The sequence below is a fragment of the Dendrobates tinctorius genome, unplaced genomic scaffold (genome assembly GCF_039654945.1).
Source record: "Dendrobates tinctorius isolate UK_male_01 unplaced genomic scaffold, ASM3965494v1 ptg000032l, whole genome shotgun sequence".
Taxonomy (NCBI): Eukaryota; Metazoa; Chordata; class Amphibia; order Anura; family Dendrobatidae; genus Dendrobates; species Dendrobates tinctorius.
The window spans coordinates 10672064-10698744 of NW_027361700.1; the positions used below are offsets into that span (position 1 = coordinate 10672064).

Consider the following 26681-nt stretch of genomic DNA (forward strand, 5'->3'; position numbering starts at 1 on the left):
GAATAGAATTTATGAGTGAGGTTAATGTAATATTTGCACGTAACTGAACAATGGCCCTCAGAATCAATATTACTGGTGGGTCCTTTGCATCCTAGTCTGACACTGGCCATGCACAATACTCTTTTGGCAATGTAAAATCAGTATAGCAACTCTCGGGCAAATTTGAGCATGTAGTCTATTTCTCTTTATCCATTGAAAAAACATACAAACTCAAGGATGCAGGAGAGATACATGTTGACAATTATCTTAAAGTGGTTATTCCACAAAGATGTTTATTCCACATCCTTATTTCAGTAGGAGATTAACCCCTTTTTGAAATCCTATCCCGTCCACGGTACCCGAGCACCTATGTCTGGGGACGGGATAGTATGTCATCGCGATCAGCGGCACCACCGGGGGGAGCGCTGCTGATCACGGCCAGATGTCAGCTGATTATCACAGCTGACACCAGTCACTATGTGTCAGGGGCGGTTATGAACCGTCACCCCGGCACGTTAACCCCTGGCACACTGCGATCAAACATGATTGCAGTGTACCGGGGGATTAGGGAAGCATCGGCAGGGAGGGGGCTCCCTCCGTGCTCCTCTGAGCCCCCCCGAGCAGCGCGATGCGCTGTGCTGCTCGGAGGGTCTCCTTCCCTGCAGGTCCCCGGATCCAAGATGGCCGCGGGGGCCTTCGGGGGCCTGCAGGGAGGTGGCTTCCTCAGTGCCTGCTGAAAGTAGGCACGAGGAAGCCTGTGCAGCGCCTGTCAGATCGCTGATCTGACACAGCGCTTTATGAAGTGTCAGATCAGCGATCAGATACTTCACAGTAATTTCCTCCCCCCGGGGAAAAATTAATAAAGTTAAAAAAAAGTGTAAAAATAATTTATAAAAAATCACTACATAAATTTAAAAAAAAAAAAAATCCCTAATAAATTCATTTTTTGGAAATAAGAAAAACAACAAAAGTACACATTTAGTATCGTCACGTCCATAATGACCTGCCCTATAAAACTGTCCCACTAGTTACCCCCTTTAGTGAACTCCTTAAAAAATAAAAATAAAAAACAAAGCAAAAAACAATGCTTTATCATCATACCACCGAGCAAAAAGTGCCATAACGCGCGATCAAAAAGACGGATATAAATTATCATGGCATCGCTGAAAATGTCATCTTGTCCCACAAAATGAGCCACCCCACAGCGTCTTCAGCGACAAAATAAAAAAGTTATACCTCGCAGAATAAAGCGATGCAAAAATAATTATTTTTTATATAAAATTGTTTTCATTGCATAAAAGCGCCAAAACATAAAAAAAGACATAAATGAGGTATCGCTGTACTCGTACTGACCCGAAGAATAAAACCGCTTTATCAATTTTACCACATGCGGAACGGTGTAAACACACCCCCCAAAAGAAATTCATGAAATGCTGGTTTTTGTTCATTCTGCGTCCCAAAAATCGGAATAAAAAGCGATCAAAAAAAGTCACGTGCCCGAAAATGGTACCAATAAAAATGTCAACTCGTCCCGCAAAAAATAAGACCTCACATGACTCAGTGGGTCAAAATATGTAAAAATTATAGCTCTCAAAATGTGATGATGCAAAAACTATTTTTACAATAAAAAGCGTCTTTTAGCGTATGACAGTTGTCAAACATGAAAACCCACTATAAATAGTAAATCAAAACCCCCTTTATCACCCCCTTAGTTAGGGAAACATAATAAAATTTTTAAAAAATGTATTTATGTCCATTTTCCCATTAGGGCAAGGGTTAGGGCTGAGATTACGGTTAGGGGTGTGTTGGGGTTAGGGTTGGAGTTAGAATTGGGGGGTTTCCACTGTTTAGGCACATCTGGTGCTCTCCAAATGCAACATGGTGTCTGATCTCAATTCCAGCCAATTCTGCGTTGAAAAAGTCAAATGGTGCTCCTTCCCTTCCAAGCTCCCTTCCACATATGGGGTATCAGCCTAAACAGGACAAATTGCACAACAACTTTTGGGGTCCAATTTCTCCTGTTACCCTTGGGAAAATAAAAAATTGGAGGCAAAAATATTATTTTTGTGGAAAAAAAAATATAATTTTTTTATTTTTATGGTTCTACGTTATAAACCTCTGTGAAGCACTTGGGGGTTCAAAGTGCTCACCACACATCTAGATAAGTTCCTTGGGGGGTATAATTTCCAAAATGGGGTCACTTGTGGGGGATTTCAACAGTTTAGGCACATCAGAGGCTCTCCAAACGTGACATGATACCCGCAGACCATTCCATCAAAGTGCATTCCAAAACGTCACTGCTTCCCTTCCAAGCCCCGACATGTGCGCATACAGTAGTTTTCTCCTGCATATGGGATATCAGCATACTCAGGACAAATTGGACAACAACTTTTGGGTTCCAATTTCTCCTGTTACCCTTGGGAAAAAAAATTGGGGACTAAAAGATCATGTTTGTGGAAAAATATGATTTTTTTATTTTCACGCCCGGGCGTTATAAACTTCTGTGAAGCAATTGGGGGTTCAAAATGCTCACCACACATCTAGATAAGTTTCTTGGGGTGTCTAGTTTCCATAATGGGGTCACTTGTGGGGGGTTTCCACAGTTTAGGCACATCAGGGGCACTCCAAAGGCAACATGACACCCGCAAACCATTCCATTAAAGTCTGCATTCCAAAACATCATTACTTCCCTTCCGTGCCCATACAGTAGTTTTCTCCCACATTTGGGATATCAACGTACTCAGGACAAATTAGACAACAACTTTTGAGGTCCAATTTCTCCTCTTACCTTTGGGAAAATAAAAAAATTGGGGACTAAAAGATCATGTTTGTGGAAAAAATATGATTTTTTTTTATTTTCACGCCTGGGTGTTGTAAACTTCTGTGAAGCATTTGGGTGTTCAACGTGCTCACCACACATCTAGATAAGTTCCTTGGGGGCTCTAGTTTCCAACATGGTGTCATTTGTGGGGGGTTTCTACTGTTTTGGCACAGCAGGGGCTTTCCAAAAGCGGCATGGCATCCGATATCAATTCCAGCCAAAAAAGTCAAATGGCGCTGCTTCCCTTCCGAGCTCTGCCATGTGCCCAAATAGTCATTTACTCCGCTATATGGGGTATCAGCGTACTCATGACAAATTGTACAATAACTTTTGGGTTCCTGTTACCCTTGGGAAAATAAAAATTGGGGGTGAAAAGATCATTTTTTGGAAAAAATATGATTTTTTAATTATACGGCTGTACATTATAAACTTCTGTGAAGCCCTTTGGGGTTCAAAGTTCTCACCACACATCTAGATAAGTTCCATGGGGGTTCTAGTTTCCAAAATGGTGACATTTGGGGGGGTTTCCACTGTTTTGGCACATCAGGGGCTTTCCAAATGCGACATGGCGTCCGATCTCAATTTCAGCCAAAAAAGTAAAATGGCGCTGCTTCCCTTCCGATTTCTGCCATGCGCCCAAATAGTCGTTTACCCCCACATATGGGGTATCAGCATACTCAGGACAAATTGCACAATAACTTTTGGGGTCCTGTTACCCTTGGGAAAATAAAAATTGGGGGTGAAAAGATCATTTTTGTGGGAAAAATATGATTTTTTAATTGTACAGCTGTACGTTATAAACTTCTGTGAAGCCCTTGGGGGTTCAAAGTTCTCACCACACATCTAGATAAGTTCCTTGGGGGGATCTGGTTTCCAAAATGGTGTCATTTGTGGGGGGTTCCACTGTTTTGGCATATCAGGGGCTCTCCTAACGTGACATGGCACCCGATCTCAATTCCAGCCAATTTTGCGTTGAAAAAGTCAAACGTCACTCGTCCCCTTCCGAGCTCTGCCATGCGCCGAAACAGTGGCTACCCTCCACATATCAGGTATCAGCGTACTCAGGACAAATTGCACAATAACTTTTGCAGTCCAATTTCTCCTGTTACCCTTGTTACATTAAAAAAATTGTACCTGAAGTAATTTTTTTTTATGAAAAAAAGTTAAATGTACATTTTTTTAAACATTCAAAAAATTCTTGTGAAGCACCTGAAGGGTTAATAAACTTCTTGAATGTGGTTTGGAGCACCTTGAGGAGTGCAGTTTATTGAATGGTGTCACTTTTGGGTATTTTCTATCATATAGACCCCTCAAAGTGACTTCAAATGTGATGTGGTCCCTAAAAATAAAATGGAGTTGTAAAAATGAGAAATCGCTGGTCAACTTTTAACCCTTATAACTTCCTAACAAAAAGAAAAATTTGGTTCCCAAATTGTGCTGATGTAAAGTAAACATGTGTAAAATGTTACTTATTAAGTTTTTTGTGTGCCATATTTCTGTGATTTAAGGGCATAAAAATTCAAAGTTGGAATATTATGAAATTTTCGCCAAATTTCCATTTTTTTCACAAATAAACGCAAGTTATATCAATTAAATTTTACCACTAATATGAAGTACAATATGTCACGAGAAAACAATGTCAGAATCACCGAGATCCATGGAAGCGTTCCAGAGTTATGACCTCATAAAGTCATAGTGGTCAGAATTGTAAAAATTGGCTCGTTCATTAACGTGCAAACCACCCTGGGGGGTTAAGGGGTTAGTATATGGTCGCTGGGGGTCCAACCACATGCAAATTGGTAATAAATGTTGTTCTTGGCATAACTCATTTAAGTGTAGAGCAAGCGTAGAACCTCAACTTGTAGACTTTCATCTTTATGTTTTCCACTTGTTACCTAGTAAGATACTGTTCACATGAATGTTCCAGATGAATTGCTCCTGGACGGAAACCAGCAGCGCCCCACAGACCCCATTGATATGTGAGTCAGGTTCCTCTATTGGTCATGGTTCATTTTAGTGAAAAAGAGAATGATATATGCATTTCCTTTTAAATATGATGGAATCTAAAGCACTTATAAACAATTGTCCAATATCCTATAAATTTCCCTTAATGTTCTTTACTAGCTCAGCTGACAGCAAGACTTGAATCCCTGGAAAACCAGCTGGCTGATAAGAAATGAAGATGCTTGTAAAGAAAAAACAAAACTGAAGAAGCTATGAAGAGATCTATGTGACTTTTTGTTGTCACATGGTATTATTTTGTAATCCCTTTCTGGAGGCATAGACTGGCATGCCAAGCAGAGCTGTAAAACTATCTATATATAAATAAATGTGAATAGATTGTTGTTTATTATTATAATGATTTTACTGTTTTCTTCTGTAGGAAATGGGAACCATGCTAGTGGTATAGAGCAGAGTTTCCCAACTCCAGTCCTCAAGGCCCACCAACAGATCATGTTTTCAGGATTTCCTTAGTATTGCTCAGGTGATAATTGCTTCACCTGTGTAATACAAAGGAAATCCTGAAAACATGATCTGTTGGTGGGTCTTGAGGACTGGAGTTGGGGAACCCTGGTATAGAGCATTAGGAGGTATTTTTTATTTAATTTTTTGGTTTAACTTTTTAATAAAACTAAACAAAATGAATCATATCTCATGGTAACAGTACTTTACTTAAACATGTATATAAGTGCTCAAATTTCGCTAAAATCTGTTGGTTTAATTTAGTATTAGATATGTTACATAATCTAGAACTGAACGACTACTTCAGAAAAAGACAAGAAAAATACAGAAGTGGATCTTGCCAACAACAATATCAATGTGAAACACCGAAAAACACAGTAAAACAAACGTATAAAAATACTCTGCTGTAAAAAAGTAACAGTAAAAAGCAAGTGCTAGTAAAAAGATAACAAAACAGGGTATTTGGTTGATACTTTTTTGCAAAAAATGTATACTAAGCCGCTCTACCAAACGTCAAGGTAACCCCATCAGAGCAGTCCCTAACCGATGTATTTAAAAACCTGATCATGTGTATAGTACCTATATGAGCAGGATTCAGACAGATCATGTCGGATGTGGACATGCTGTAGAAGAAGGCTTTTATGTGCATGGCCCACAAGGGAGGGGTGGAGACCTCCCCAATCTTGCAAAAACAAGAAACCAATTGAATACAAACACATGGGCTATGCACACAGTGAACAAGTCTGTAGGACAGTGTTCACACCACCAGAAGACTGAAACAATGAAAAACACAGTAAAACAAACGTACAAAAATACTCTGCTGTAAAAAAGTAACAGTAAAGAGCAAGTGCTAATAAAAAGATAACAAAACAGGGTATTTGGTTGACACGGTTTTGGCAAAAAAGTGACTGCGAACGCCACATACTCCAGTTCCTTTCAGATTGACTTACCATCAGAGAGAGTTCTGACTGAGCTGCCCCCGGATGTTTCCGTACAGGTCCGGTACTTATTGCTCGTAGTGAAAGATACAATTACTCGCTCTGATCATAGTGAGCCTTCATGCTGCTCGTGTTCTGTGACATCCCAGAGGAATCAACAAAAGAGACTGTTCCCACATACCAACGTACTCAAGCCAAGCAAGCCTGGATACATCGGCACGGTCGGGAGACATTGTCCATGGACTGCAATGCCGGCGGGAGATATTCCAGCCTCTCCCCAACAAGAATTTCAAGCGCTAAGTTATTTCTTTCATCCACCTCTTTCCCCAAGTATTGTGTTTTGTGCAAACTCTGTTGTTGCGCTGTGTTTCTGTGCCATTTTGTTGTTGAGTTCATCTCCCTGTGCGGAGTATCTTGTACTCAATATCCTGTTTAAAGTAAACTCTGTTAACCCCTTCTCTGCCTCCTGCTCTTCACTGCGTCCAACGAACTTCACTTCCAGTACCTTTACATTCCCATGTCACTTGAGCCCTGTCCCCATACATTTCCAACATTTTCACACCCTAGAAAGACCTCCGGGGGGGGTGTTGCGGCAAAAAGCTCGGATTTCCCATAGACTTACATTGGGCTCGTTGCACGGGTTGATTACCTGAGTATTCCAATTTGCTCGACCTGAGCAATCAGCACCCGCTAATTTAAGTGCTCGCTCATCACTAATAGAAATATAGACAGACAGATAGATTTCTACTCTCTCTGCCTGCTGCAGAATAACGCTTACCACAGACTGACAGGAGAATCATTTAGCTCTCAGTTTGTATTTCCTAAATACAGACATTTTTTGAGCCAACCATCACAATGTAATTAATACCATATTTCTAACGCCATTAGCAGGAAAACTTGGCAATATAAAGTGCACATTCTGAGGTGTGTAATAACAGGCTTCTTACTGATATGGCAATCCAACTCCAGAATATTATAGAGAGTCCTTTATGTGAGGCACAAATACAATCCTGCTGATCCAGCACAAGAGGTGTCTCTGCAGAGCAGCAAAGCTCGCAAGAAGCTGATAGATCTATCAAGCCTTGAAAGATGCCATTCACCTTCTGCTGAGTGTGTCACGTTTTGAGTATGGACAGCCTAGTGTCTGCCTCTGAGGCTGTCAAATTCGGTCTGGGGACCCATGGACATTCCACCCACCACGGTCTGTACTCAGACCATGACAAGCAGATGTGTGTGTGCAGCATAAGGCTGAATTCACACATCAGTGTAAAATCTCAACGCTGTTCAATTTTCTTATCAAACAGCTCACAGATCCATAGAGTTGAATGGATCTATTAACACATCAGTGAAAATCATGAATCGAATCCCTGTGTAAGATCTATAAGGCTCAGGGCAGATTCTGTACTGATCTATGTTACGGCCTTAGATGTCAATGGGAATCCATGGAACACGGGTGCAAATCGCTTAGTAATAAATTTGAATAAAAACGTGAGCTTCCAGGGATTTTTACATTGGCTTAGGAACAGATACACCTCTACAGTCAAAAAATAAACGGATGAGTAAAAACGCACAACACACAGATGCAACCAAGATGACAGCTGAGAAAAATCTGTCCAATTCTCAAGTATGGCAAATTCCCATGGATGTGTAAAGAAACCTTAAAGGGATATTGAATCTTCACAGAAAGGGTTAAAAACACTTGACTTAAGTAGGACGATGTGAACACAAGAAACGTCTGACTGTCTGTCCAGAACAATATACTTATGTAAGAAATTACAGCTAATATTTTATAACCATGCCTAGGGGCAAATAATCAAATTGAAAAGATGCAAAAAAAAAATGCATAAACTCCAATACAGATAGAAATACTGTAACCCAACAGCACAAATGTATAACCAATGATACATCCAGCTTAGTATATGTCATATCCAACGACTTTGCAATCATACAGCATTGCATTGTTGCTGTTGCCTTGCTATGCAATAAGGTTTGTTTTTTTAGGAGTTTGTCCTCCCTCTCTCCCTGTAGCCCAGCTCTGAGGTAAAATAACCCCTGCCGTCTTCCTTCTATTCAATCTTTCTCAGCCATATTAATCTGAGGTTGATCACTATACATCTCTGCTTCAGAACTGGCTTTTGACCTACTGATAATGTGCTACTGCTGCCGTTGCAGCTACTGCTATTATGCATACTACAAGAATTCAGCTTGAAAATAAACCTTCTTCTGGAATTTTCATATGTGCCTCTGCAGATGAGTTCAAGCTATCTGATTAAATCACTTTGCTTGAGTACTGGTGCATAGAGATATATATTGAAATGCTATCTCAAGAGCCTCACTTTCGCAACCTAAGGGTACCGTTACACATAGCGATGCACCGGCGATCCCGACAACGATATGGATCGCTGGTGCATCACTAAGTGGTCGCTAGTGAGCTGCCACACAGGCAGATCTCACCAGCGACATAGCAGCGGTCGGGGGTCGCTACTTACCTGTCAGACGAGGCGATCCTGACGTCCTCCCGCCCGCGTCCATGTGTCGCTTGTCGTCACAGCAGGAAGCGCCGCAGGAAGCTGACGACGAGAAATGATCCAGGACGTTCTCGCGCGACCAGCGGGGGAGCCGGTCGGAGGTAAGTATCAGACATAGCGATATCGCTAGCAATATCGCTGCTACGTCACAAAATCGGTGACTTTACAGTGATATTGCTAGCGATATCGCAGTGTGTAACGGGGGCTTTCGAGTCAGAATAGTGTATATACCAACCACATAGGAACAGTTTAACTCGCAAAAGGGAAGCTGAAGAGGTATGCTATCATCACTAAAAAAGAGACCTGGAGTAGATACTGCTGTAAAAAGGTTGTGCAGGACAGAAGAATTTAAAGTACAAGGGTTTGTGCACAAGATTTCTTTTTCAACTGTGTGCACCTGCATTGAACCCACCGAATTTTTCAAGAGAATAATGCTTCAGTTCTGAGTTTTTTTCATTGAAGCACATGTCCCTTGTTTAGTATGCTCATCCAAAGATATCTCTCCCTCTGGAAGATCTGTGCTTTCCTGGATTGGTTTGATTGGGCATTGTTTACTGCATCATACTCGTTATGGTGGCAGTGGAGGGACTATCAGGTTCCTCCTGACTACTATCAGGTTCCTGACCACTGACCTGACAACTATCAGATTTCTGGCCACTGTATAAACCAACATTTGTCCATATGCCTAGCTAAATCTGCTCAGGTCTTGTTCACACTTGTCAGTTTATTATGTCCCTTTTTGTCATTTTTTGATGGAAAAGAAATTTTTAAACAGGAGTCAAAGTGGATTTCCATGGGATTCTGTAAAGAACATAACTGTGTCTGACTGCATCTATTGCATCTACATTTACAAATCAGTGTTTGACTTCAATAGCTCATAAATTTTCATTAAAATCAGTAAGATAACTGGGTACAAACTGACAGATTTCAGGTTTTTCAATAGCGGCATCTCTTTTCACTAGTTTGTCCACCGATACCAGTCATAACTGAAAAAGAGGGAGCTCGATAGGCAAAATCAAACTTGGCCCCCTTTGCAAATACTTGCAACCCAATAGGAAAGACTCATTTAGATGGTTCGATTGCAGCCCAATAATTATCTAAAAGATGATTATCACTTGTTCACTGGCTTGTTTACCCAGACTGAAGAAAACTGATGGGAACAAAACAATCGTTAACGCAATAGTTCTGTCCTCGTAGAGCAAGCATGGCGACTCTCATGCCCGTGGGTCCTTTAGGACCCTTGATGACCTTTTCTCCGCCCCCCCAGGCAGATTCCCAGGGACTGCAGTGCTTTGGTCGGCAGCTGTACTTTGATGGCTGCCAGTCCTTTCATTTCTTCTTGCTCTGTGAGCACACACCCAATTTTCACTACTCCACGCTGATGGGCGTGCAATGAAAGATTACATCCTGACATCCGTTCTCATACTACCTTTTTATCTCGCCTCCTCTTTATTGCTCTCCTGGAAGGCTTTGTCCTGGGCCCCAATCCTCTATCAAAAACTTTGTAGCCAACTCATAGAATCCCATGGCCTCCAGCACCACTTCTATGCTAAAGATACTCAAGGGGGACAAGGGGGCATCCTCTACGTCTGGAGGAAAGAAGGTTTAAGCATACTCACAGACGCGGATTCTTTACTGTAAGAGCAGTGAGACTATGGAACTCTCTGCCATATGATGTTGTAATGAGTGATTCACTACAAAAATTTAAGAAGGGACTGGATGCCTTTCTTGAAAAGTATAATATTACAGGGTATATACACTAGTCTCCTTAATATTGCGTTGATCCAGGGAGCTAGTCTGATTGCCGTATGTGGAGTCGGGAAGGAATTTTTTTCCCCAATGTGAAGCTTACTGTTGCCACATGGGTTTTTTTTGCCTTCCTCTGGATCAACATGTTAGGGCAAGTTAGGATAGGATATGGGTTGAACTAGATGGACTCAAAGTCTCCCTTCAACCTTAATAACTATGTTACTATGTAAATGTATCTCTCTGGTTCAGATTTCTCTCTACGACCGGGGTCACACTTGCGAGTGTGATGCGAGAAACTAGCACGAGTCTCTCGCATCAATATCCAGCACTGCCGCCGGCACTTGGACCGAAGTGTGCGGCTGCATGTATTTCTATGCAGCCGCACACTCCAGTCCCGAGTGCTGGGTATCGATGCGCGAGTTTCTCGCATCACACACACAAGTGTGACTCCAGCCTACTGCCCAGAATTTCAGAGTGTCCTAACCTAATTTACCTAATAGGTGCAGAAAAACTGCTGTCAAAACCTCATCAAATAATCAGCGCGGGAATATAGCTAGAATTTGGAGCAGAGATTTTTAATATATTACAGAAAATCTTTGATTCTGTATTTAAAAACGCAACTTTGCTTTCTTACATATTTTTTTTTCTGACTCCCCATGAAGCCTATAGAGAAAAAAATTGCATCAAAAATGCAAAGTTTAACAGCATCTTTAGCCGCATAGTGGGCCGTTTTCAGGAAATTACTTCCACTTTGCTTGGATAGGTAAATCCAGCAGATTCTCTGCATAAAAAATGCAGCTGAAAAAAACACAAAAAACACAGTGTGTAAACATGGCCTTTGCGAGCTGGGTAATAAACAACCCTATTCAAATTCTTGTGACTACTGTAATTCTGCCACCCCCACCACCCAATCAGTGACAAGTTAATTGAAGGACTAAAGGGTACTTCACACATAGCGAGATCGTTAGCGAGATCGCTGAAATGTCACAGGTTTTGTGACGCAACAGCGACCTCATCAGCAATCTCGCAACGTGTGACACATAGCGGCGACCGCCCCCCTCTGAGATAACGCTGATCGTGCTCGAATGTCCTAGGCCATCTTTTGATCGTTGGTGTTCCGCTGGCCAGCATGCTTCGCTGTGTTTGACGCCATAACAACGATGAGCGACCTTGTTGGTGACTCAGAACTCAGGGACGCAGGCGTGATTTTGCTTTGTCTTTTCAACGCCCCCTCAGCTCTGATTGGTGGTCTCAAATTAGGATCTTTGTAGCATTTCCTTCTATAGGTCAGCTATCAATTGTATGCAATCATAATATTTAACATGTACAGTTATAATAATCGCGTGTCCCCGTGTCAGTGACTGTGGATCCACGAATAAATAGCGCACTAGCGACTCAGACAGGGGCGCTGAAACAAACCGCATAGTGATAGCACAGTAGTGGTCACCAAACGGAGCAGAGGGGCATGGAAAAGGCAACGCTGAAGCACGCCTATCGAGGTCTGAGTCGTTAGAATAGCTGCTGTGTGACAAGGTCCCAACGACCGCCGAGGTCGTTATACGGATTGCCGTATCGTTGCTGCATTGTTGAGTAGATCTGCATGTGTGACAGCTTACTAGCGACCGTGTAGCGACGTACCAGCGATCCTTACCAGGTCGTATCGTTGTCGGGATCGCTGGAGCATCGCTATGTGTAACGGGACCCTAATACTCTAACTCCAGACCTTGCAGGGAATTGATGCAAATAAAGCATGCACAGACTCTGAGCTGGCTGCTTAGCCGCCACTCCTCACTCTGGGATATTGTGTCCCCTGCGCCTAGTGTCCTCTATATCAGTAATGGCTGGGCATAGGCAAGACAGTGAGCCGTGTCAGTGAGTCACTAAAACTGCTCATCAGTCTGCCTGTGCCACGGCCATCACTGACAAGGATCTTCCTGAGGACATAGTGACACTGCTCACCACCAGTGTTTACTGACAGTGACTAACAGCCAGGCTGGCAGGAGGTATGGTAGCACACGAGGGGTTCGCCTACCTCTGTCTACCCTTCATTCTGTTCCTGTTCCTCAAATGTAAGGTCTGTTTCGAAAAGACCCCCTTCTTTCCTCTACTCTTGTCTGCTCCTCATACAATCATATGAGAATACAGCCTCGCTCTGTTTTATAGGCTGTGTCAGGGATTGCAACCCAGCTCCATTCCAATGACTAGGGCTGAGTTCAGACTCAGACAAGAAAGGCATTTTTAAGATTGGATTCTTGACAATAGAGTATGTAAATTACCGTATATACTCGAGTATAAGTTGACCCGAACATAAGCCGAAGCACATAATTTAGCCACAAAAAACTGGGTAAACTTATTGACTCAAGTATAAGGCGGGTATGCATTGTCCCACTCATCCCTATCCTGGTATGCATGGCTCCCCCGTCCCATCCTTGTATGCATGGTTCCTTATCCCCATCCTTGTATACATGGCTCCTTATCCTCTATCCTTGTATGCATGGCTGCTCCATCGCTATCCTGATATGCATGGCTCCTTATCCCCTATCCTTGTATGCATGGTTCCTTATCCCCTATCCTTGTATGCATGGTGCCTATAAAAAAAAATCCTACTTACCTTGCCTGCGTAAGGGACACAAAGGAGTGTTCGTAAGTGTACAGATATATACTTGTGTGTATGTATATATATATATATATATATATATATATATTTTTTTTTTTTTTTTTAATGTCTAATGTAAGGTACCCTTTCCCTTTAACGTTATTCATATTTATTGTACATGTCATGTAAATGTCTATTTATTGTATTTGTTACATGTATTTAACATTGGACACTGTTATATAGATAGGGAAAGTGTAGTACCTTAGTTTGCCCACTAGATGGGGTTAGACATGCTCAGCTTGTAAATAATTCAAGTAGGAGGGGCTAACAGCTGTTAAGCCAGGGAGCATCTGGAATTTGAATCAGTTGGGCGGGAGCATCCTGACAGGGCTGTTGGCTCCGTAACATTAAAGTCAAGAGCCCAGTCATACAGAATTTGGGCCAGTATCTCATCGGGGAGTAACACCAGGAGAAGTGCTGACAATGCAGGATTAGTGGGTCTGCAGTTGCCAGAAGAAGACTAAGCAGTGCGGGCAGGTCACTCAGAATGTGGTGGTTTATTTCATCTGTGGATATTCTTGAGACTGGGGCTAAACAGTTAAGAGGGTCCCCTACTGGAGTAAGACTGAGCAGAGTTGGTGCTGAAAGACCGGAGAGCACGGTCCGTCCTGGAAGCGAGCTTAGTGGGAGAGAGGGAAAGACAGGGACAGAGAAGAAAATGTCTATTGCCAACCCTGATGCTGATGCTGGAGTGAATATGTATGCGCTGTGTAAAGGAAATAGTAAAGTTGACTGTTCAAGTATTGAACAGGACTGTGACTCTGCTTGTTCCACATCGTCTGAGGAGAATGTGCAGAGCATAACAGAAAGCCCTGAGGGGGAGCTGGAGAAAGCGACCGGTATGTTTACAGAAAACGGTCATGTCTATGTGAGGGGAGGCCAGGACTCCGTTGCCCCAGAGTCCTCGGCCATGGCTACGGTCCTGGCCGAACCTTATACCTGTGCGCCCTCGCTGCATCTCGTACCAGCGCCAGCAGCTCTTCCTGCCGAGCAATCACGTGGCTCGCTCATTAAGGTAATGAGCCTATGGGAGTGGAGAGGCATTATTATTCATTACCTTAATGAGCAGGCCCACATGATCACTCGGCCATAAGAACTGCTGGCGCTGGGATGAACGAGATGCACAGAGGGCGCGCAGGAAGGTGAGTAGGATGTGTGCTGGAAGCCAGCAGCTGCGGATGTCACTGTGCATTATAACAGAGTGTAAGGTAGCACTCGTCATTCAGGTTGGGGATACTCGCTTTGCAGCCAAATAACCAGATCCGGCACGGGTTTTCCATAAAACATCAACAGTCCATGTGGTTTATTCAGGCATCATAAACCAAAGCAAATGAAAGTTCATATCAAACAGCATAGCGTCCATGACAGAGCTCCACTCTGTTAACCCTGTAGTCACACAGGTTATGCAATGTCCAATACACAGGCTTTCTAGCCTCACTGTTATCTCACCCCATCAGGGTTACCTCATGGTTGCTTCACCACACTGCAGACATCCATTCCCTCCTTTGGGAACTCTCAGTCACATGCAGCCATTATACACACAGGCACTTCAGGAAGGCAGACGCATCTTCCAGCGAGACCTTCCAAACGGACCAACCGGGTCCAAGCATTCACTCATGTGACCTACCCTAGCCACCTTATATGGTCTGTAGCCACGCCCACTGGATCACATGGCTATGACCTCATCACAGGTCCTTCAATCATTCACACACATATACGTTACTATGGCATTCTAGATACCCGCCCCTAGGTGGGTTTGTAGGTAGCTGGTCCTGCCCGTCTCACCAGCTACCTGGAAAGCTCTCCCTGACACAGTGTAACGAAAGCACAGCAGTACCTCTGCTGATCAACACTCATATTCAAGCTTCCATCCCAAGGCCACCTACCTTGGGATACATAACGATCATTCAGCATCCTGCCACTCATCCTTTCTCCTGGGACACCCACACAGCGCCCCCTAGCGGACACAGTGGTCACTACACCACAAGAGAAATGAATATTCATTTCTCTTTACCAGCGGAACAGGCTATAGCCACAGCCGCAGGCTCCCACCTCTGTGACCTGCAGCTCCCCCTCCCCCACCGTCTTTCTGGGACAATTCACTCGTGTAAAAGCCGAGGGGGTCGTTTTCAGCACAAAAAAAATGTGCTGAAAAACTTGGCTTATCGTTAATTAACCAACACAAAAACCAACAATGAAAACATCGTCCTGATGACAGCTAAATGAAATAAAATTGTATCTAAGACAATGACAGGTCACACTATGTCAGCACTGTTATACTAGGATAAAAAAATAATCCTAAGTATACAGGTCAGGGTTGCCATCTGTCCAGAAATTCCAGAGCAGTAATTAAAAATACAGAACTTTTTTGCCCTTCTGTAAAAAAAAATTTCAGGCGTCAGTGATTTTTTCAGGTTAAAGAAATAGACATTTTTGACTGTAATTTTATCAATTTACAGTTCACAGTGAATGCATCTGATGTCTTCGTATCAGAATTATGGGCTGTAGACATGGATCACTTATAATCATAATGATTTATTATCGTTTTCTAATATGTCCTTATAATATATTGTCAGTGCGTGATTTTTTATAAGATGTCCAGAAAAAATAAAGAGTCAAATTGGCAACCCTGTGCAGTACAAGAGAAGTGATGTGTAATAAAGATAGTTAGACTAGATAGATAATTTGTGTCCAAAATAAATGTTTATTAGTGCAGAAAGGGTTTGGAAATTCTGGGCATTGGCATCACTGGTCCCTGAAGGCAGATGTGCACCCAACTTTACAATAACAAGCCAAATAAATGTATAATATATGAAGGTGAATGCTGCCATCTAGTGGTGAATACTATGCACCACAAGCAATATATTGCTTTATTGTAGTAATTATATTTGATGTAATATTCTTACTTGTATAGCACTATCACATTCCACAGCGCTGTACAGACATCATCATCAACATCATCATCACTGCTCCGATTGGGACATATCAGTATGTCTTTGGAGTGTGGGAAGAAACCGGAGTATCCAACGTACACGGGCAGAATATGCAAACTCCTTTCATATGTTGTGTTTGGTGGGATTTGAGTCCAAGACACCAACCTTGCAAGGGTACAGTGCTTGCTATTGACCCACACAATATATTCACTTTACAATTTCATGATTCTTTATAATTTTTTTATTATGATTCACTTCTGTCACCCCCAGATTGTGCTATATAAACTACACACTGGTGCTTCTCACAAAATCAGAATATAATCAAAAAGTTAATTTATTTCCGTTCTTCAGTACAAAAAGTGAAACTCATATTATATAGAGTCATTACACACACAGTGATCTATTTCAAGTGTTTATTTCTGCTAATGTTGATGATTATGGCTTACAGCCAATAAAAACCTGGAGCGCCCTGCAGGGCCGGGAGTTACTCGGTACCGGGCCGGTCAGGCTCTTTTAAAGGGGAAGCGTCACGGTGGTAGTATTGACCCGGTCCGTGGCCCTGGGTGTCCAATGAAGATGGAAGTTCAGTGAGGGGGAAGATGGTAGGAAAATGATAGGGGAAGGGAGAATCGTAACGCCACCAGTAGTATTTGGCTAGGGTAGCCGACGCAGCTATACAGATCCTCTGGAACAGTGGTACGGCAGCAGAGATGGTGTAGCTCTCAACGGGCAGAGCTGTGTCCCAGGGTAGCTAGGATGTGAGTTGGTGAGTGTGATGTTATGGGCAATGTTAAGCAAGTGGGACGCGAATGACACAAATGACACAGTAAGATGGAGTTTCACGGCTTTTACTCACACTTGACCTGTGCGCTCAGGTGTCCCGCTTAGCACTGTGTCCTCCGGGTAAGGGGTGCAGCCTACTCTCAGTTATTTTGGGAAACACCGTTCCAGGACTTCCTTTTGTGTTTTCCCTCTCTTTCTGGTCATCTCCCTGTGCTGGTCATTCCTTTCCTCTCGCCTAACAACTTCACAACAGTCCCTAAGCCAGCAGCCTTGGACCTTGCCGGGCGACGTGGGTCAGGCCCCAGGATCCTTTATCTCTATGGCTGCCTTTTCAGGGAATTGATGTGGATGTGGCTGAGGTACTTGCAGTCATCTCAGCCTCCGGCTTGCCAGCTGAGTATGTCTTCTTCTCCACTGGGCTCAGGGGCCGGTACCCTCACTGCGACCTAGTCCTTCCAAACTGGAGTGAGCCCCATGGGTAGCTGCTGCACTTCCCGTGCCCCTCAGGACTCCTTCTGTTCTCTCTAAACTCTCTTTCAGTTCTTCTTCCTTCACTCTGGCTTTGACTCCTCTTACTCCTTCGCTGTCCCGTCACCAACTGACTACTTTCTGGAAAGATCTACCTCAGGATTAGCTCCTCCCACTCACTCTCTGATTGGCTACACTCCTTATCACACCATCTCCTTAACTCCTCCCTCTTCTCTACCTTTCCTCACTCACCTTTCTACTCCGCCCGCTTCTCAACACCCTTTCCTAGCCAGCCTGGGTTGAGGCCATCCTCCCAAAGGGTACACCTAGATGCCCTGACTGAACTAGTGTGTGTTGAGTGCAAGTGTTGAAGTCCCAGGTGGTGCTCCCTCTTACCTGAGGGTGGGATACCACACCTCTGGATGAGGTGCAGTACCTCTGTGGCGACCGGACCCTCAGGGGCACCACATACCACCCTCGTTAAACACAGCACGTCCGCGGGCTGTAACAAAGTAGAGTAGAAAACAGATGTTACAACATGCAGCACTTTTCTGGAATGCATTCCAACAGGATAAACAGTTTAACAATTTAGCCAAATAACTCTTCTTCCCTTTATGGGAGGCACTTTTCTTAACCGTTACAAATAACTACTCTCATAAATATATACCTTATAAAATTAAATTAATATAACACTATCTATTCAACATAAATACCTGTATCAAGTAACAAAGCATTAATATTACCATACAGACATTCATACAATTCATTTACTATATTCTATAAATATAAATAACTTTGGCATTAAAATACGATTATTTAACCCTTGCTCACAATACAAACAGAATAAAACATTTTCATCAAAGTTCAGTTCATCCCTGACCGGGGTATTTTCCTTTGGTGTGATGCAAGGGACCCGTCTCAAACCCCCAACGGATGCCTTGGGTGGGCTACAAGGCATGGTTTATCTGTACGTTGTACCACGTTTTCGGCCACGCCAAACAGGTTTTTGTTCTCTGGCATTAAGGCACTTTCCAAAGGCCTGATGTAAAACCAAGATGAAGCACCTTAAGAAGTGCTAACTTTTTACATTAAAAGTTGTGGATTATTCACCGTTCATGACCTCACAGTTCCATCATACTTAACCAATCTTTATAACTCAACATAAAATTCAGGTAACACTAGCTATCTAGGGTAATATAAATTAACCTTTTAACTATTTACAGTTATACCATTTTTTTTAATTTGTCTTACTTTTGCTTCCAGGGTAATACCTGGGACTGGCTACACCCTGGCTGGGACAGTTCTGTATAGAGAACTACACCAGTAATCACTAGCTGTTCTGGGTCTACCACCGAGGTTTGGGTAGCCCGATCACACACTATATTATAATGTGCCCATCCAGGTGTAGGGGCTGCGGGGACAGGAAGGAGACATATCAGGTTATCCTCAGACCCGATGACTGGGTCAGCCGCAGCTGCGGTATTTGGTGGATTGACCTGCTCTGAATCCCATCCTCCTACCGCAGTCAGAGACAGATCCAGGAGCTGGTTACTCAGCTCCTCTGCATAGATGGTTTTATTCTCTGCACTTGTACTTTTGCCTCCTTCTGCATACCTTGCTGCTGCCATATTTATTGTTCTGTCTCCTCTGTTCTTCCTGCTCACCCCTGACTCCTTCCGGGGGCTGGCTTTCCTCTGCTCTTTATGCCTATCAAAGTAATGCAGGAGGTGGGCCTTTCCTCCTGACAGACACCTTTGCATCACATGCTGATGTTGGTGGTGGGCGGACATTATCCTTGCACTCACTCTCTGGCCCCGCCCACCGCAGCTCATTCCGCTCAGCTCCTGCTGGCTGTAATTTGACAAGCCCACACAACCTGTGACGATTTAACCAGCACTCAGTGACAGTGACGCAGTAAACAATGGCACAGTTAGGCGATGAATTAACAGCCTTACAAACTCGCTATTACTCAATACAGATAATCCTTTTAGCAATACTACAAAATCTCTTTTACACAAAATAGTAAGTTTCTGGCACACTATACATTAAAGCTTCTGGCACTCAGTATGTTATAGACTCTGGCACACAGTACCCAGCTTTGCCAGGCTCTAGGTACCCAGCTTTGCCGAGCTCCAAGTACCCAGCTTTGCCGAGCTCTATGTACCCAGCTTTGCTGAGCTCGATGATCCTGTTCATGACGCCAGTTGGAGCGCCCTGCAGGGCCGGGGGTTACTCGGTACCAGGCCGGTCAGGCTCTTTTAAAGGGGAAGTGTCACAATGGTAGTAGTGACCCGGTCCGTGGCCCTGGGTGTCCAATGAAGATGGAAGTTCAATGAGGGGGAAGATGGTAGGAAAATGATAGGGAAAGGGAGAATCGTGACGCCACCCATAGTATTCGGCTAGGGTAGCCGACGCTGCTATACAGATCCTCTGGAACAGTGGTAAGGCAGCAGAGATGGTGTAGCTCTCCACTGGCAGAGCTGTGCCCCAGGGCAGCTAGGATGTTACTTGGTGAGTTGGTGACTCTTATGTTATGGGCAATGTTAAGCAAGTGGGACACAAATGACACAGTGAGGTGCAGTTTCACGGCTTTTACTCACACTTGACCTGTGCACTCAGGTGTCCCGCTTAGCACTGTGTCCTCCGGGTAAGGGGTCCAGCCTACTCTCAGTTAGTTTGGGAAACACCGTTCCAGGACTTCCTTTTGTGTTTTCCCTCTCTTTCAGGTCGTCTCCCTGTTCTGGTCATTCCTTTCCTCTCGCCTAACAACTTCACAACAGTGTCCCTAAGCCAGCAGCCTTGGACCTTGCTGGGTGACGTGGGTCAGGCCCCGGGATCCTTTATCTCTATGGCTACCTTTTCAGGGAATTGATGTGGATGTGGCTGAGGTACTTGCAGTCACCTCAGCCTCCGGCTTGCTAGCTGAGTCTGTCTTCTTCTCCACTGGGTTCAGGGGCCGGTACCATCACTGCGACCTAGTCCTTCCAAACTGGAGTGGGCCCGATGGGTGGCTGCTGCACTTTCCATGCCCCTCAGGACTCCTTCTGTTCACTCTAAACTCCCTTTCAGTTCTTCTTCCTTCACTCTGGCTTTGACGCCTCTTACTCCTTCGCTGTCCCGTCACCAACTGACTACTTTCTGGAAAGATCTATCAGCCTCAGGATTAGCTCCTCCCACTCACTCTCTGATGGGCTACACTCCTTATCACACCATCTCCTTAACTCCTCCCTCTTCTCTACCTTTCCTCATTCACCTAACTACTCCACCCACTTCCCATCATCCTTTCCTAGCCAGCCTGGGATGAGGCCATCCTCCCAAAGGGTACACCCAGATGCTCTGACTGTACTCCCTCCTTACCTGAGGGTGGAATACCACACCTCTGGATGAGGTGTAGTACCTCTGTGGCGACCGGGCCCTCAGGGGCGCCATAAACCCAAAAGTCATTATCTCAGAAAATTAGAATACTTTATAACACCTGCTTGAAAAATGATTTAAAAATTCAAAATGTTGGCCTAATGAATTGTATGTTCAGTAAATGCACTCAATACTTGGTCGTGGCTCCTTTAGCCTCAATTACTGCATCAATGCAGCGTGGCATGGAGGCGATCAGCCTGTGGCACTGCTGAGGTGTTATGGAAGCCCAGGTTGCTTTGATAGCAGCCTTCAGCTTGTCTGCATTGTTGGGTCTGGTGTATCTCATCTTCCTCTTAACAATACCCCATAGATTCTCTGTGGGGCTAAGGTCAGACGAGTTTGCTGGTCAATCAAGCACAGTGATGCTGTTATTTTTAAACCAGGTATTGGTACTTTTGGCAGTGTGGACAGGTGCCAAGTCCTGCTGGAAATTGAAATTTCCATCTCCAAAAATCCTGTCAGCAGAGGGAAGCATGAAGAGCTCTAAAATTTCCTGGTAGATGGCTGCGCTGACTTTGGTCTTGATAAAACGTAGTGGACTTACACCAGCAGATGACATGGCTCCCCAAACTATCACTGATTGTGGAAACTTCACACTAGACCTCAAGCAGCTTGGATTGTGTGCCTCTCCATTCTTCCCCCAGACTCTGAGACCTTGATTTCCAAATGAAATGCAAAATTTACTTTCATCTGAAAACAACAGCTTGGACCACTAAGCAACAGTCCTGTTCTTTTTCTCCTTGACCCAGGTAAGACGCTTCTGGCGTTGTCTATTGGTCATAAATGTCTTAACACAAGGAATGCGACACTTGTAGCCCATGTCCTGGATTGTTGGCAGCAGATTATTCAGGATACTCTCCAAGCATGTGACAGCAGAGCTTCTTTATTCAGGAACAAATAGGAATGATATATGATAAGCTTAGTAGATCAGGAATAAATCATTTGTGTGTCTCAATCTGTGCAGCATCTACAGCAGGCTGCATCTCTGATATACAGACATAGGAAAACAGGAAATACAGTCACGTGCTCTCCCTGTGTGAGCCTCTGGGAGTTTTTTTTTATTTTATAAACAGCATACAAATCTAGCAACTAAACCCTCATAGACAAGAATGGAGTTGTTGCATCAAACATATTCCAACATGAATACATCTGTGTGTGGTGGCTCTTGAAGCAATGATTCCAGCAGCAGTCCACTCCTTGTGAATCTCCCCCAAATTTTGAATGGTCTTTTCTTAACAATCCTTTCAAAGCTGCGGTTATCCCGGTTGCTTGTGCACCTTTTTCTACCACACTTTTTCCATCCACTCAACTTTCCATTAATATGCTTTGATACAGCCCTCTGTCAACAGCCAGCTTCTTTAGCAATGACCTTTTGTGGCTTACCCTCCTTGTGGCGTGTGCCACTGATTGCCTTCTGGTCATCTGTCAAGTCTGCAGTCTTCTCCATGATTGTGGAGCCTACCGAAACAGACTAAGGGACCTTTTTAAGCACTTAGGAAGCCTTTGCAGGTGTTTTTTGTTAATTATTCTAATTTACTGAGATAATGACTTTTGGGTTTAAATTGGCTGTAAGCCATAATCTTCAACATTAACAGAAATAAACACATGAAATAGATCACTCTGTTTGTAATGACTCTATATAATATATGAGTTTCACTATTTGTATGGAATAACTAAAATAAATTAACTTTTGCATGATATTCAAATTTTGTGAGAAGCACATGTATATCACGGACTTGGAGACTAAAATTCAGCCCTGGCATTAGAAACAGTGCTGACTGTAAAATATGGATCTCTTCGATCTAGCGTTTATTTCCAATATAGTGTATTGTGAATATACATTTCTGACGTAAATACAAAATTATAAATATAAAATACATTTTGTTTTAACGCTGATAATTAAACTGAATGGAGGATCCACTACTGGGCACCCAGTTTAATCAATTCAGGAATTAAAGTAAAAAACAGTGGATATTCTCCTCCCATGAAGGCACCATTTCAGCGATATTGGTGACCCTGTTTTCAAAGAGTGGCATGACTTTTGTCATGTGCAGACTGCAACCAGTAGGAGGACGCTCCTCAGCTGCATCCTTTACTATTTCATCACAGCGGCCATCTGCCCTGATGGAATATTGACAAGCTGCAACCAAAGAGATGCCAGAAAAAGCTACAGGGCCACAGTTTAGATACTAATATTGTATAATAACAAGCAATGACCGCCAGGTAACAATATTTTAGTCTTCTTATTTATGGTATGATGACTACCACTAATTTACACAGTAAGGCCGGAGTCACACTACAGCGAGATACGGCCGAGTCTCGCAGGTTAAAACCAAGCTCTGGCGCCGGCACTCCGGAGCGGAACGTGCAGCTCCATGTATTGCTGTGCGGCTGCACGCTCCGCTCCAGAGTGCCGGCGCCAGAGCTTGATTTTAACCTGCGAGACTCGGCCGTATCTCGCTGTGTGTGATCCCAGCCTAAGAGTAATCATATGGTAGGAAGCGGCATTTCAGCGGCCACTAAGTAAATGTTTTGTAAGTGGAAGAAGGAGCGAGTACGGAGGAGGTCACTATGACTATGAAGATGGTTGATACAAAGCTCTCTCAATGGCTGAAATACAAATATGATCACCGATCAACTATATTAAAGTCATTTGACTCTTGTTCATCGGCCCCTTTACACAGACTGACAAAGAATAAGTTAGTTATAGATCATTCCCTCCCCATATGTATTATGATAATGAGGGTCAATTATTTATTCACGGGCAGAGCATGGGAGATATTTTTATTTATGGGGCAATATAATTATGCTTTTATTTTTAAGGACACTATGTTACTATGTGTTGCTAAAGACAGAGTAGAGACAAGACTGGAAAGAGAATCTTTGGGCAAGAAATCTCATTGTTGCGTCTATGCTATATAGAGATAAAAGGTATAGGAATGATTCCAGCCAGATAAGATGTCACTTATAAAATACCTGGATGCAAATCTTACAGTATGTGAACAAGTGAACACTACAAGATCCTTTGTCACATTCCGTTTTTCGTTTTTGTGCTTTTGTTTTTCTTCCTTTTTTTCCAAATTCCATAACTTTTTACATTTTTCCTTAACATAGCTGTATGAGGATTTTTTTTGCTGAAAAAAATGTATTTTTGAACAATACCATTCATTTTACTGTATCATGAACTGAATAACAAGAAAAAATTCAAGTGCTGTGAAATGGTGAAATTATGCAATTCCAACATGGTTTTTTGGGTTTTACTTTTTGCAGTGCTCATTCTGTTGTAAAAAAAAATCTAAAAACCTGATTATAAACTCTTGCAGACCTCATCTCATGGCAGTCTGTGTCGGGGTGGGGTAGACAGCATTGTGAGATGGGATCTGAAAGTCTTTGCACTAATACATAACTCAACTCTGCTGTTTCTCTACATGGTAGAAGTACAGATGAGTGGGGAGAAAAGGGTGTGTTCTATTTTTTCCTACATGATGTTGCCTGCTTATGAGTGGACAACCTCACACAGGGGAAGAAGTACATGCTCCCAGAGACAAATCTCTGGTAATGCCTATATGCACCGCAACACAAATTATAACCAAAACTTTACAAGATAAAATCTCCACAACAGTGAAGAGAAAGTAAAAAATAAAAAATATGTTTTACTCAGCTCTATAGTAACTATTCCATGATGTGAACAGTTCAATATGCTAAAACTAGTGAAAGGCTCTTTAACATTATCTTTGACTCAGACATCTATCATATGTGTACTAAGTCTCACCTCTTCCTTATATTTGTTGAGACTATATACAGTTGTGCTCAAACGATTACATACCCCGGTAGAATTTTTGCTTTCTTGGCCTATATGAATGATAACACCAACACTTTTTCTCCACTCATGGTTAGTGGTTGGGTGAAGCTATTTATTGTCAAACTACTGAGTTTTCTCTTTTTAAATCATAATGACAATCCAAAACATCCAAATGACCCTGATCAAAAGGTCACCTACCCTGGTGATTTTGGCCTGATAACATGCACAGAAGTTGACACAAATGGGTTTCACTGGCTACTAAAGGTAACATCCTCACCATCATAAAAGCTGGGTGAGTTTCTGGGATCCAGACAGACTCTTGCATCTTTCATCCTGTCACTGATGCTTCTGAATTGTGAGTCATGGGGAAAGCAAAAGAATTGTCAATGGATCTACGGGAAAAGGTAGTTGAACCTTATAAAACAGGAAAGTGATACAAAAAGATATCCAAGGAATTGATAATGCCAGTCAGCAGCGTTCAAACTGTGATTAACAAATGGAAAATCAGGGACTCTGTAAAAACAAAACCACGGTCAGGTAGACCAACAAAAATTTCGTCCACAACTGCCAGGAAAATACAAAAAACTGCCTCAGAGTATGGACCGTAAGAACAGAGAAAATGTAAGACAAAAGATCCTCCAATAAATTGTTATAAAAATAGAAATTTTATTGAGCCATATCTAAAAACATTTTTTTTAAAAAGAGATGATAATACACAAAAAAATTACAAGATAGCAAACATTGAACAACAGGATAAATTCAGTTCATCACAGATAAGCAACAATCAGAAGGAAATTTTTGCAAGTAAAACCCAGAGTAAATAAATGGAAGCAAAATGCTTTTAAGTGGATCACAAAGCAATGTAAATAGATCAGGACTGAACATACCTACAGGACTAAACTAGGTAAATAATAAGTCAATAGGAGGACTCCATGACGTTCATGAGAAATATACAAGAGGATGTTGCCAAGAAAATAGTTCGGGATGCAAAGAAAAACCCACAAATAACATCAGCTGATATACTGGACTCTGAAAACTAGCGGTGTGGCTGTTTCAAGATGCACAATTAGGAGGCACTTGAAGAAAAATGGGCATCATGGTTGAGTCGCCAGAAGAAAGCTATTGCTGCGCAAATGCCACAAATTATCTCACCTACAATAAGCAAAACAGCACAGAGACAAGCCTCAAAACTTCTGAAACAAGGAACTTTTTTGCCACAACCATAAATGTTACATTTGGAGAGACGTTAACAAGGCCTATGATGAAAAGAACACCATTTCTACTGTAAAGCACAGAGGTGGATCGCTGATTTTTTGGGGATGTGTGACCTACAAAGGCACAGGAAACTTGGTCAAAGTTGAAGGAAGATGAATGCAGCATGTTATCAGCAAATACTGGATGCAAATTTGCAATCATCAGCCCGGAAGCTGCGCATGAGACATACTTGGACGTTCCAACATGACAACGATCCAAAATACAAAGCCAAGTTGACCTGTCATTGGCTACAGCAGAACAAAGTGAAGGTTCTGAAGAGGCCATCTCAGTCTCCTGACCTTAATATCATTGAGCCAATCTGGGGAGATCTCAAGCCCGCAGTTCATGCTAGACAGCCCAGGAATTTACAGGAACTGGAGGCTTTTTTGCCAAGAAGAGTGGGCAGCTTTACCATCTGATAAAATAAAGAACCTCATTCACAACTACCGCAGAAGACTTCAAGCTGTCATTGATGTAAGAGGGGGCAATACACGGTATTAAGAAATGGGGTTTGTGAACTTTTGGGACATTTGGATGTTTTAGGTTGTCATTATGACTTAAAAAGAGAAAACACAGTAGTTTGACAATAAATGGCTTCTCCCAACCACTAACCATGAGTGAAGGAAAAGTTTTGTTGTTATCATTCATATTATCTGAAAAAAGGCTAAGAAAGCAAAAAGTCTGCAGAGTGTGTAAACGTTTGAGCAAAACTGTAAATGCTCTTCTACTTTGTCGTTAGTTATCACCTTCTTCCCGTACAGGATAGCATAATTTTCACCTTGCAATTCCACTCACTGTGCATCCTTCGGTTGTCATATGCTTTATAGATGACAGCCCTTCTTCTAGGCTAGAAACATACGTTTCTTTTCTGGTATGGCTAAATGTTATGCATA

General features: G+C 42.8%; 1 protein-coding gene across 1 annotated transcript in view; it reads left to right on the top strand.

The window, feature by feature from the left end:
- Positions 1-5230, top strand: part of MATN4 (matrilin 4) — a 36354-nt gene extending 31124 nt beyond the window's left edge. The window contains exon 12 of the mRNA XM_073572383.1: positions 4922-5230. Coding sequence (XP_073428484.1) covers positions 4922-4980 — 59 coding nt within the window. The 3' untranslated portion in view covers positions 4981-5230. The remainder of the gene's footprint in view (positions 1-4921) is intronic.
- The last annotated feature ends 21451 nt before the right edge of the window (positions 5231-26681 follow it).